Below are 11944 nucleotides of genomic sequence, written 5' to 3' on the forward strand. Positions count from 1 at the left end.
CGTGATCTCAGCTCACTGCAAGCTCCGCCTCCCGGGTTCACGCCGTTCTCCTGCCTCAGCCTCCCGAGTAGCTGGGACTACAGGCACCCGCCACCTCGGCCGGCTAGTTTTTTGTATTTTTTAGTAGAGACGAGGTTTCACCGTGTTAGCCAGGATGGTCTCGATCTCCTGACCTCGTGATCCGCCCACCTTGGCCTCCCAAAGTACTGGGATTACAGGCTTGAGCCACCGCGCCTGGCCGATAATTTATTTTAAAAAGGGAGTTTCACAGGAGAGATGCAGGTGTATAAACAAACCACTACACACACACACACACACAGAAAAAGACATAGAACCCAGGAATGTGTGCAAATGCTCAAGCAGGGAACACATTCCCAGGATGCAATGATGGTTCACTGTCAGGAAATCAGTCAATATTATTCATAACACCAACAAATTGAAAGAGAAAATGTAAGATGTTTTCAATAATACTGAAAAGACATTTAATTAAATACAGCAGGCATTCTTAATAAAAAGCCTAAAAATAGGAATAGAAGGAAATTCTTTAAATATAATAAAGACTACTTCTCCAAAACCAATAACCAATAGTTTACCTTTGCCTAAATGACTAGGATATGTATTATCATTTAAAAAAGTATGAAATCATTTGAATAAACCTACCTTCACCACTGTGGTCTAGGGTTAAAGAAACCAGTGCTTACAAAAACTGCTCCTGGAAATTCAACTGGCGTAGCCTTTGTGGTGAGCAATTGGGAAGTGTGAACCAAAAGCCTGAAAGAGTAATTTTTTTATTTTTATTTATTTATTTATTTACTTGAGACAGAATGTCACTCTGCACCCAGGCTGGAGTGCAGTGGCACAATCTCAGCTCACTGCAACCTCCTCTTCCCATGTTCAAACGATTCTTGTGCCTCAGCCTCCCCAGTAGCTAGGATTACAGGTACACGCCACCACACCCAGCTAATTTTTATACTTTCTGTAGAGATGGGGTTTCACCATGTTGACCAGGCTGGTCTCAAACTCCTGACGTCAAGTGATCTGCCCACCTCAGCCTCCCAAAGTGCTGGGATTACAGGTGTGAGCTACCATGGCTGGCCAGTGAAAGAGTAATTTTTGATCCAGCAACTTCTCAGAATTTTTCCAAAGGCCATAACCACAGAAGTGGACAAAAACTGAGCTATGACATTTTTAGTCTCCCACAAATACAATGTTTGTTACTGCATTGTTTGTATTTGCAAGAGATTAAAAATAATATCCTAATATTGTTTCTAAATATCCAACACTGAAGGAATTGTTGAACACACTTTGGGAAGACTACATGAACGTGTTTGTACAAATGAGGCTCCCTCCACCAAAGCCCTCCTCAGCACCCAGGTTTGGAACATTTGGCATCTTTTCCGATGCTGCCCAGCACTCTCTGGCCCACCCGCTTTCTAAGGCCAGCTTTTAGCTGCCTCCCAGCCTGTCCTCTGGATACCAAGTTCTCCCGCCCCTCCACATGCCACTTCCCAGCTGGCTTCGTACACCCCTCTGAGGGAGATGCCCAGCCTTCCTGTCCCCACTCTGCCAACTGATGGGCATATCCTGAGATTCAGGCACACGCATACATCTCCTGAACCATGCCCATACAGCAGCAAATGTGAGGGGCTTGACAGTTATCTTTAGGGCACTGTGGGCCCAGCTGTGTGTTAGGACTCAAGAAAAAGCCAAGGAGGAACTCGTGACTCAGAGAAACAAGGCTGACATGCCCACATCAGTTCAACGGCCCGTGGCACTGCGTTTTGATGAAGTAACCTCTGAATATAGGGTGTCAGAGCAGTGAAGCATGAATGACGCTGACCGATGACAGCCTGTAATTTTCCATCTCTGCTGTGAGCTAAAATGACAGGCCTGATATCAAGCAATGATTGCATGGCTCCTTGGAATTCCCTGGCATTTTCTTTTCAGACTCTCTAAGATCCAGTTTCCTAATGCTGATATTTTCTTAACACCCACTTCTATGAGTTTTTTTCTTATGAACTTGCCATAGAAGTAATCATTTGGCTTCTTTTAAAAAATCACAGAGAAATAACCTAATGCAACGTGAGGACTGCCTCAAGCCTGAAAATCATGGCTCGCATCACTCCAGCCAGCACTCTGCCTGCCGACTGCAGAGGAAAGCAAGACCAAAAAAGACACAAACCTCCAGCCTGCCTGAGGAGGCAGGCCAGGTGCTGTTTGTTTTGTCATAAAAGTAAAAGCCAGAAGGCAGTTCCATTCCTAAAAAGTAGAAGCATCCAGAGCTCTCAGCCATGGGAGTCAGGAGCTCCCACCACAGACAGCTCTCACCCTGCAGGCCAAGCCTCAGGCTGCGGAAATCTAGACCCTTCTTTCTACACATATGGCCACAATATCACGATCAGATGATCAGTAAAAGTGTCTCACCCGCCGGGCGCGGCGGCTCATGCCTGTAATCCCAGCACTTTGGGAGGCCGAGGCGGGCGGATCACAAGGTCAGGAGATGGAGACCACAGTGAAACCCTGTCTCTACTAAAAATACAAAAAATTAGCTGGGCACAGTGGCGGGCACCTGTAGTCCCAGCTACTCAGGAGCCTGAGGCAGGAGAATGGCGTGAACCCGGGAGGCAGAGCTTGCAGTGAGCCGAGATTGCGCCACTGCACTCCAGTCTGGGCGACAGAGCGAGACTCCGTCTCAAAAAAACAAAAAAGTGTCTCAGCTTCCCGTTCGTGGGCTCAGCATCTGCCTCCTCTCCTGCACAGATGGTCTGGGCTTCTCCTCAGGGCCTGTAAGTTGGCCAAGCCCCTCATCGGGCCACTAGTCTGCTGCTGTCTGGGCAGTGGCCTAGAACTTGAAGGCTGATGAGCATATGCAGAAGGCAGGAGGACACAGGCTGGCTGGCTTGGCCTCACTAGCTGACAGAGGGGCTGCCCAGCCTGACCACAGGGGTTTCATGGCAGGGACTCCGGACCTCTCACTCATCCTATGTGACTTCACACACCACCTGGCTTCTGCTCGGAGCTGCCATTGTGCCCTCCCTGATACGTGGGTGCAGCTGGGACACACACCAGGGAAAAGCTCTCCTCTCCTCCTGCCGAGTCCACAGGGGAGAAAGGGTTACCTCCAGGGAAACAGAGGCGGCCGTGCTCTGTCACTACCAACTTGTACAAGGCACAGGGCCTAATTGTTTACTTTCTACAGCAAGTCTCCTCTGTAAGACCAGGACCTCTTCCCAGCATTCTAATTGCAAGACATCTAAACAGCCCAGCATCTCAGAGTGGCATCCCGTAGGATGTCTACTGTCTTTCGTCAATCCTGGAGTGGTACCTCAGAGAATGCCTGTGAGCAGCATCCGACAGAGACTACCAACAAACTGGCCCAGGCATCTGGCACCAGAGAAAAAGGAATTCCCAGTAGACAGTTCCACCACGTGACGTTTTCATGATTGAAAGCCCTCTCCCTCTTTCCCTAGCATGGCTTACATGTTGAGAAGGTAGGATTCCTCATTGCAAGAGGAGGTGGTCTCTGAGCAACCACAGTGATGTTTCCATTCCGGGGACTTCCCTTGGAAAGCCCACCCCCACCCCTCAGGTTCTCACTCTGCCATCATGGCGGCTGACAAAGTGCAACAAGGCAGGCGTAACCATGGAGCAAGGGCAATCCGGGCAGTCAGTCCTGTCCCACCACTTCCTCTTTCAGGAAGAACAGGCCCCTTTCTAGGATGTTCCTGAACTGCTCCCACTTTGCTCATGCCTCTTCCCTGATACTGAGGTTAGTCATCTCTCTCCCAAGCACCCCTCTGCCAGGGTATCTCCACCTGACCATACAAGTGTCTCCAGGTTCAGCCCCCACCTGCATGGGCCCTCACTAGGATTCCCACTCTGTGTTGTAGGTGATCACAGAAGCCAGCGCCGGCCAGGACCAACACCTCATCCGCACACCCTTCGCAGGAGTGGACGACTTCTTCATTCCCCCAACGAACCTCATCATCAACCACATCAGGTGAGACTGGCCCATGATGCCTCTAAGGCACTCCCCGCTGCAGCTCAGCCCTGCAAGGGGCAGCTTTGCCCAGCATGGGACCTACTTATTTCTCTGTCTCCCCTACTCCTCCTATGCTGAATTTGGACCCCATCATGAAGGAACAGAGAAGGTCCAGTAAAACAGACCCAGTGCCTAGTCCTCATTGCCTGGGGTCAGTGACTCTGTTATAGTGAAGGCACCCAGCTCCTAATGCCCTCAGGGGCCCAGAAAGGTCAGGAAGTCCCATCCTCAAGGTAAGGGCAGCAGAGGAAAGAAGGAAACAGTAGTGGTAAATTGAGCACCCTCTGCTTGCTAGACACAAAAATCTAGTCCAAGTGGTCTTAACCCCTATGTTATAGATAAGGATCAGAGACGTTAAGACACTGACCAATGTCACACAGGTAGGAATTGGCAAAGTCAGACTAAATGTAAAGCCAAGTATTGTTTCAGTGCACCATTCTTCCACATTCCCATCTAACCACAGCCCATAATACTTTAGGAACCCCCAGAGCATCTGTGCGAGGAGCCCACAAAGAGACAAGGCTTCCTGATTGCCATGGTTTGCCACTACCTAAAACAACCACCCAATAATAAGAGTCATGGTCTCAACTGCAGACCTCAGCCCAGCATGGTCAGTCCCCATCCCTATTCACTTCAGAGAGCCCCCAACATCTTCTGTAAACTTACCACTGCCAGACGACCAAGCCTGTCTCTAAGCCATCAAGACCCCAAATGTCTTGTAGCACTATTTATACCTTTCTATAATCCACCATCAAGCACCTCTCTGCAGAAAGAAGTGATTCGCTTTTGCAAGCTGATGCTGGAGATGCACCCATTCACCCTTACCCAAGGAAGAAAGCCACTTTATGAACCCTCTCACTGCAGAGACAGCCTTTGCAAGAGCCTCTGAGAGTATATTAAATGGTGAAGTCCTCGTAAAGCAGCTGTATTCAGCTGGGGGTCGGGCACACTCAGAGGCTCTGTAGTTCCTGTGTGTGGCTTTTAACTTAAAGTTTCTTTTAAGAGCCAAGTTTTCTTTCTTGCTATTTCCATGCTCTGATTCTTTAAGGATGCTTTAAAGATACGCCTTGGAGGGAGTTTTTCCTCTACTCTGGGGTACAGTTTTTCTAGAGAAAATTACAGAAGAGATTCTGCTCTGTTCCTGTAAGTGTACACAGCACCAAAAAGCCTCTGTGAGCAAGGGATTTAGGCACAGGCTCTCAAGATCAAAGGGAAGTCCTGTCTGGAGCCAGGCTTTTCCATACTTCCAACCAGCCTCCAAAGAGGAATTTTAGAAAATCCAGATGTGAGCAACTCCCACCTACCTGAGCCCCTCTGCTAAACTTCCCTCTTTGAATCTTCCCAATAGCCCTAGGAAGGAGCTACCCTGGCTAGAGTCACTGAGGCTCAGAGAGGCAAGCAGCCTGCCCCAGGCTCTGCAGCTAGCGGGGCAATGCGCCGGCACCAGGCCATCTGGCTCCAGAGGGAAAAGCTGTCCTCATCCCCAATGCCCAGGGTTCTTCCTACCCACACCACCATTGTGGCCAGAAAAGAGACCGCCCCCGCACATTTCCCTTCCAGGGGAAGAGGGTACTAATAGGAAATCTGCACTTGTTGGGCTGCATCTGCATCCTCAAATTCTAACTTGCCAGTTAGTCTAGAAAACAGCGAGGATATAGAACTCATATCTTTGTAACAGGCAGAATCGGGGCAGGGATCTCTTGCCCTTTTCCTCCATGCTCACCGTCCAGACACAGACTCGCCCCTTTCCAGCTGGCATGGGCCTCAGGGAAGCAGATCAAAGCATTACAAAAGGAGAAGCAGTTGAAGGGCCTCTCGCCTTCCTCCACAATCATTTCCAATGATGAGTGCATGTTACAAGAGCATCAACCCAGCAACATTTGTAACTCCACTGCGTTTGGATTGAGATCATAGATAATTTCTTTATGAAGACATCCCCTGCAGAATGATAGATCTTATTACTAAGCTCTTAGATCACGAAGGATTATAATAAAGGGAAAAGGCAGAAGATGTAATTGGTTAAGAAAAATGACAGATTCCCCACCCCTGGAGGTGACTTCTGACCTCAGTTCTTCCCCTCCCAGGTTTGGCTTCATCTTCAACAAGTCTGACCCTGCAGTCCACAAAGTGGACCTGGAAACGCTGATGCCCCTCAAGACCATCGGCCTGCACCACCATGGCTGCGTGCCCCAGGCCATGGCGCACACCCACCTGGGCGGCTACTTCTTCATCCAGTGCCGACAGGACAGCCCTGCCTCTGCTGCCCGACAGCTGCTCGTTGACAGTGTCACAGACTCTGTGGTTGGCCCCAACGGTGATGTAACAGGCACCCCACACACATCCCCCGACGGGCGCTTCATAGTCAGCGCTGCAGCTGACAGCCCCTGGCTGCACGTGCAGGAGATCACGGTGCGGGGGGAGATCCAGACCCTGTATGACCTGCAAATAAACCCAGGCATCTCAGACTTGGCCTTCCAGCGCTCCTTCACTGAAAGCAATCAATACAACATCTACGCGGCTCTGCACACGGAGCCGGACCTGCTGTTCCTGGAGCTGTCCACAGGGAAGGTGGGCACACTGAAGAACTTAAAGGAGCCACCCACAGGGCCACCCCAGCCCTGGGGGGGCGCCCGCAGAATCATGAGGGACAGTGGGCTGTTTGGACAGTACCTCCTCACACCAGCCCGAGAGTCTCTGTTCCTCATCAATGGGAGACAAAACACGCTGCGGTGTGAGGTGTCAGGTATAAAGGGGGGGACCACAGTGGTGTGGGTGGGTGAGGTATGAAGGGCCCAGAGCAGAGCCCTGGGCCAAGGAGCACCCCCTAGTCCTGACACTGCAGCCCCAAGCAGGTGTGCTGTACATTTTTACAGACAAAAGCAAAAACCTGTACTCGCTTTGTGGTTCAACACTGGTCTCCTTGCAAGTTTCTAGTATAAGGTATGCGCTGCTACCAAGATTGGGGTTTTTTCGTTAGGAAGTATGATTTATGCCTTGAGCTACGATGAGAACACATGCTGCTGTGTAAAGGGATCATTTCTGTGCCGAGCTGCACACCGCGTGACCTGGGGACATCATGGAACCAAGGGATCCTGCTCTCCAGGCGGACACCTCTGTCGGTTGCCTTCACATAGTCATTGTCCCTTACCGCCAGACCCAGCCAGACTCCGCCCTGACGGAGTGGCCCAGAAGCAGAGGCCGAGCAGGAGCAGGGGCCTCCCTCCCGAACTGAAAGCCCATCCGTCCTCGCGTGGGACCGCATCTTCTCCCTCGCAGCTGCTTCTTGCTTTTCTTTCCATTTGACTTGCTGTAAGCCTGAGGGAGAGCCAGCAAGACTCACTGCATCTTGGGGGATGGGGAAATCACTCACTTTATTTTGGAAATTTTTGATTAAAAAAAATTTTTATAATCTCAAATGCTAGTAAGCAGAAAGATGCTCTCCGAGGTCCAACTGTATCCTTCCCTGCCTTAGGCCGAGTCTCTGGGGGGGTCACAACCCCCCTATTCCACAGCCAGAGAGAACAATGGTCATCTAAGAATACCAGCCCTGTCAACTATTGCCACCCTGCTTCTCCAAGAGCAGACCAGGCCACCTCATCCATAAGGATTCGGTTCTGTGTTGGGACCCCAAGAGACCAGGACGAGTTCTGTGTGCCTGCTTGTCAGCACAGAAGGGAGACATCTCATTAGTCAGGTTCTGGACCCCAGATTCAGGGCAGACTGTGCTTGCCTGGCAAGGTCTGGGTGGCCCCAAGGCTCAATGCAGAAACCCCAGGGACAGGCGTGGGGCCAGGTGAGTTCCTGAAGCTATACCTTGTCCAAACAGATTTATTTTTCCTGCCTGTGGCCTACCCACTCATCTCTGGTACCCCAACCCCGCATCAGCACTGCGGAGAGAACACATTTCAGCAAGGGTTTTCTTACCCACATTCCCCAGTCAACACACACACCCTGCAGAAGCCAGAACAGAGGGCCACAGGCTGGCACTACTGCATTCTCCTTACGTGTCTCAGGCTGTGGTGACTCTCAGGTGGTCATCGAAGAAGTACAACCCACACAGCCCTCTGGAGACTGCCTAGATCAGAGACTCAGCATAAACAGGCTCCCCTTCCCTCTCCCGCATATGAGTGGAACTTACATGTGTTCTGGTTTGAATGATCATTTTGCAAGCCACACAGATTGGGAGAGGTGATCTCACCACAGACATCTTTGCTCATTTGGCCACCTTCACCTACTGACATCACCAGGATTTTCCTTTGCCATTGAGGAACAAACCCTTTCAAGGAGAGGAAACCCTAGACTTTGTGTCACTCAACATCCACAGCTCCTTTCACTCCTGCCTGACTGCCCAAGCCACCTGCATCCCCCGCCCCAGTTCTCGTGAGATCAATCACTTGTCTTGTATGTCTCATGTATCTTGGTCCCCCAAATGCCTGTCCCCTGCGACTCCTAGGGGTGTGCCTAGACATGTACATCTGTTTTTTATTTTAAAAAATATGCTATGTAGATAGAAGTTGAGGAAGCTCACCTCAAAAGCCTAGAATGCAGTTTCACAGTTGCTGGGATGCATGGATGACACATCTCGCCCCTTTTATTTTTCCTGCCTCAATATCTTGATGTGTTTACTCCCAATCTCCCATTTTTACGACTAAAATTCTACAACTTTCATCAACTTCTCTTTTTGGAAAAATCTCAATTGTATCAGCCCCTGACAGAAAAAGGATCTCTGAGCCTAAAGGAGGAAAAGTCCCACCAACTACCAGGCCAGAACACCAGCCCCTCTGGGCAGCAGGATTCCTAAGTCAAAGACCAGTTTGACCCAAACTGGCCTTTTAAAATAATCAGGAGTGACAGAGTCAACTTCTGCAGCACCAGTTCCTCCCCCACTGTCCCTTTCATCTCAGAGTGTGTCTAAAAAGCATAGCTGCCCTTCACTGTCCTCAGAGTGCAGTTCCTGGAGACGGCAGGCTTAGGTCTCACTGACAGCATGCCAGACACAACTGAATCGAAGCAGGCCTGAAGCCTAGGTCAGGGTTTCAGGAGTCCAGCCCCAGGAGGCAAAGTCACCAATGCAGGCAGGTAAATGCTTTTTAGCAGGGAAACCAATAGAGTTGGTTGGGTGGGGAGTCAGGGGCAGGAGGAGGAGGAGGAGGAAGAAGAAGGCCAGATCGGCCTGCCCTTTCTCCCGTACTTCACCCCAGAAGAGGTTCGTGGGACACAGTCGGAAAGCCACTGGTAGGAAATGCCTCACTACAGGGGGCCTCCTGTAAGCCCAGCCAGTAATCCTCCTAATGAACCCACAATTCACACTGATACCTTACGCTATTCAAGAAGTACTGACTTTACCAAAAGAATCATCAAGAAAGCTGTTTACATAAACTCCCTCAGTCATTTTGAAATAAAATTAATTTCACAAAAATGCAATAGGTTTTTTTTTTTTTCCCCCAAAATGACAAATAATCTGCACCTGTGGTGACAGGAAGGCTTTGAATAGGGGCCCTCATTCTTCTGCTCCAGTGGGCACAACCCTGCATAAAGGCTCTGGGCCCAAAAGCCCACCCAGGCAGCCCCAGATGGATGACAGGAAGGGGGACTGTCGGCTTCTGGATGATGGCACAACCCGCCTGCATGAGGAGATTTGACGGGCGTCGCACCCACGGCCAAAGCCATCATCCCAGCCTCACCAACACTGACCTAGCCTACTCCGCCTGGGGCTGGCCCAGGCTTATTTCTTCAGTCTCCAAACCATTCGAGTGTCCTACTTTTCCCCAAGCTCCAGGAAGAAGCTGGAAGAGCCCTGTAAATCCTGGCTGCGGCCAACTACTAATACCAAACTTCAGATACTATGACCTAGAGATAGCATCACCAGAGACAGAAACTCAACCCCTACAATTCCCACCCCCAACCCAGACATCTCCCCATCTCCATCTGTCCAGACAAGGCTCCCAATTCCAGGTAGGCACTGGAAGAAGCCAGCTTTCAACCCCAAATAAAGCAGAGAACGGCCTGCTGCCATAGAGATTGCGACTGCTGAGTCTTCATTTAGGAAAGCAGCCAGGAGTTGGCTTTGTACAGCCACATCTTGTTTTCTGTTGACCAGTAACCTGTGAACTAAAGATTTCAGAACTCAGATGTGAAACAGATTCATTCTGGATATATTTTTCTACAAGGGGCTTAAAAAGTATAGTTGATTCATTTATCATGACGTGTTTCATTCCATTATTAGAGACACCGAACCATCTTCACTAGCAAATCCCACAACTCTCTCTCTCCCACTCTTCAACCCTCCTTTTCAGAAGCAAGCCTCCAGGAGAGTTGACACTACCACTCCGAGATCCTTCCTATGCATCCACCAATCTACCTCACATTCGCCCCTGCACCCAGCACCCCCGGAATGCCACTCACCTCCACCACCAGCCAGGAGGCCAGGCAGGTAACAAATAAGATTGCAGCACTGCCACAGAAGTCCTCGACAGCCTCCCCACCCAGGACCCCGGGTTCCACTCCAAGTACAGTCAGAACTCATAGGGACACAGCCCCTTGCTGCCCAGAATCACACCCTCCAAACCCTTGCTTGCAGACCTTTGGAGTTAGATGACCAAGACTAGAGACAGCTGGCTGGGAACCATCAAGGAAGTCAGGTGTTCTCTGGCAGGAATAGTGAGACCATGACATCTCAGCGAAGCATCATCTCTCAGAGGGCCCGAGCCCCCGCAACCTCCCTCCAACTCCCTTTTTATTCTCCCCCCTTTCCTGTTCCATTCCTGTGTCTCAGGCCCCCTGCTCATGAGCCACTCCACAACAGCTCCGACCATTCAAGGAGCAACTGACCTGATGGCTACACCAGCCCCTACCCCGTGGTCTTTGCTCGTGCTGCTTTCCTGCTGTGGGGTGCAAGCCAGAAGTCATTCATAGGCCAGATACTACTATGTGCTGCCAGACTGGCACGTAGGCAAAGAAATTTTGTTCAAGAAAGTCACTAGCTGCCTTGGTTTCTCTCCAAAATTATAGAGATCATAAAACAGAGATGCTTTAAAAATTCAAGGGATAAAACAATACAGTGCCTATCTTCAGGGTATGACTACAAGACCCCAAGTAGCCAGTGGAATACAATCCACTCCCTGCTTTTATCTATACCAGGTTACCTGCTAAGTCACATGAGGATTTGAGCATCTTATTTGGGCCTGCATGCGTTAGACAGCAGCCGCACAGTAGGCCCTGGGACACAAACAAGCGTTGTCCTGTGCATCCACATCCTCCTTTGGAGCCATGGGCAGCAAGTGGGGAAGCCTAATTTAACTAAATAATAATGTATGAAATTATGGAGAATACAAGAGTGGGGATTATCCTCCAAAATTCACAGCGAGGCTTCTTTAGCCAGCACCAGAGTGTTTACCATGCACTTAAAAAAAAAAAAAAAAAAAAAAAAAAGCCACAATTCACGCACACTTCTTTCCAAGCTCATCTTTACATCTGTGGAACCAGCCCTTGCTCATGTGGCCCCAGAGAACATGGGCCATGCACTAGAGGGCTTTCGAGGGATCAGCCAGCACTCCACAAAGCAATAACTATTGACTTACCCCTACAGCAAGCCTGGTGACATGTGCTCGGCAGAATCAGACACTGCTGCCCTTCAGAGGCACCGCACCCTCTTCAAGATCAGAGCTTTGTTTCTGAGTAAGAGCAACCAGTATTGGCTGGGTTGTGAGGCCCAAGAGCTCTAAATTGAGAAAATGCCCCAAATCTAAACCTTTATCCACTGCCCAGCATGATATCTGCCATAGGTTGAAGAGTTGTGGGTCCTGTGCTACTTGGGAGAGGTGAGGGAAACAGATTTGCAAGCCGCACACCAGAGACCCACAGCTCCCTCCTTGCCTGGCTCCCGCGGCTGGCCAGCCCCCT

General features: G+C 50.1%; 1 protein-coding gene across 1 annotated transcript in view; it reads left to right on the top strand.

Annotated features, from left to right (window-relative positions):
- Positions 1-9461, top strand: part of FSTL4 (follistatin-like 4) — a 665226-nt gene extending 655765 nt beyond the window's left edge. Inside the window, exons 15-16 of the mRNA XM_011969239.1 lie at positions 3891-4000; positions 6127-9461. Of these exons, the coding sequence (XP_011824629.1) occupies positions 3891-4000; positions 6127-6829 (813 nt within the window). The 3' untranslated portion in view covers positions 6830-9461. The remainder of the gene's footprint in view (positions 1-3890; positions 4001-6126) is intronic.
- The last annotated feature ends 2483 nt before the right edge of the window (positions 9462-11944 follow it).

This window comes from Mandrillus leucophaeus, unplaced genomic scaffold (genome assembly GCF_000951045.1).
Source record: "Mandrillus leucophaeus isolate KB7577 unplaced genomic scaffold, Mleu.le_1.0 Scaffold88, whole genome shotgun sequence".
NCBI classification, from domain to species: Eukaryota; Metazoa; Chordata; class Mammalia; order Primates; family Cercopithecidae; genus Mandrillus; species Mandrillus leucophaeus.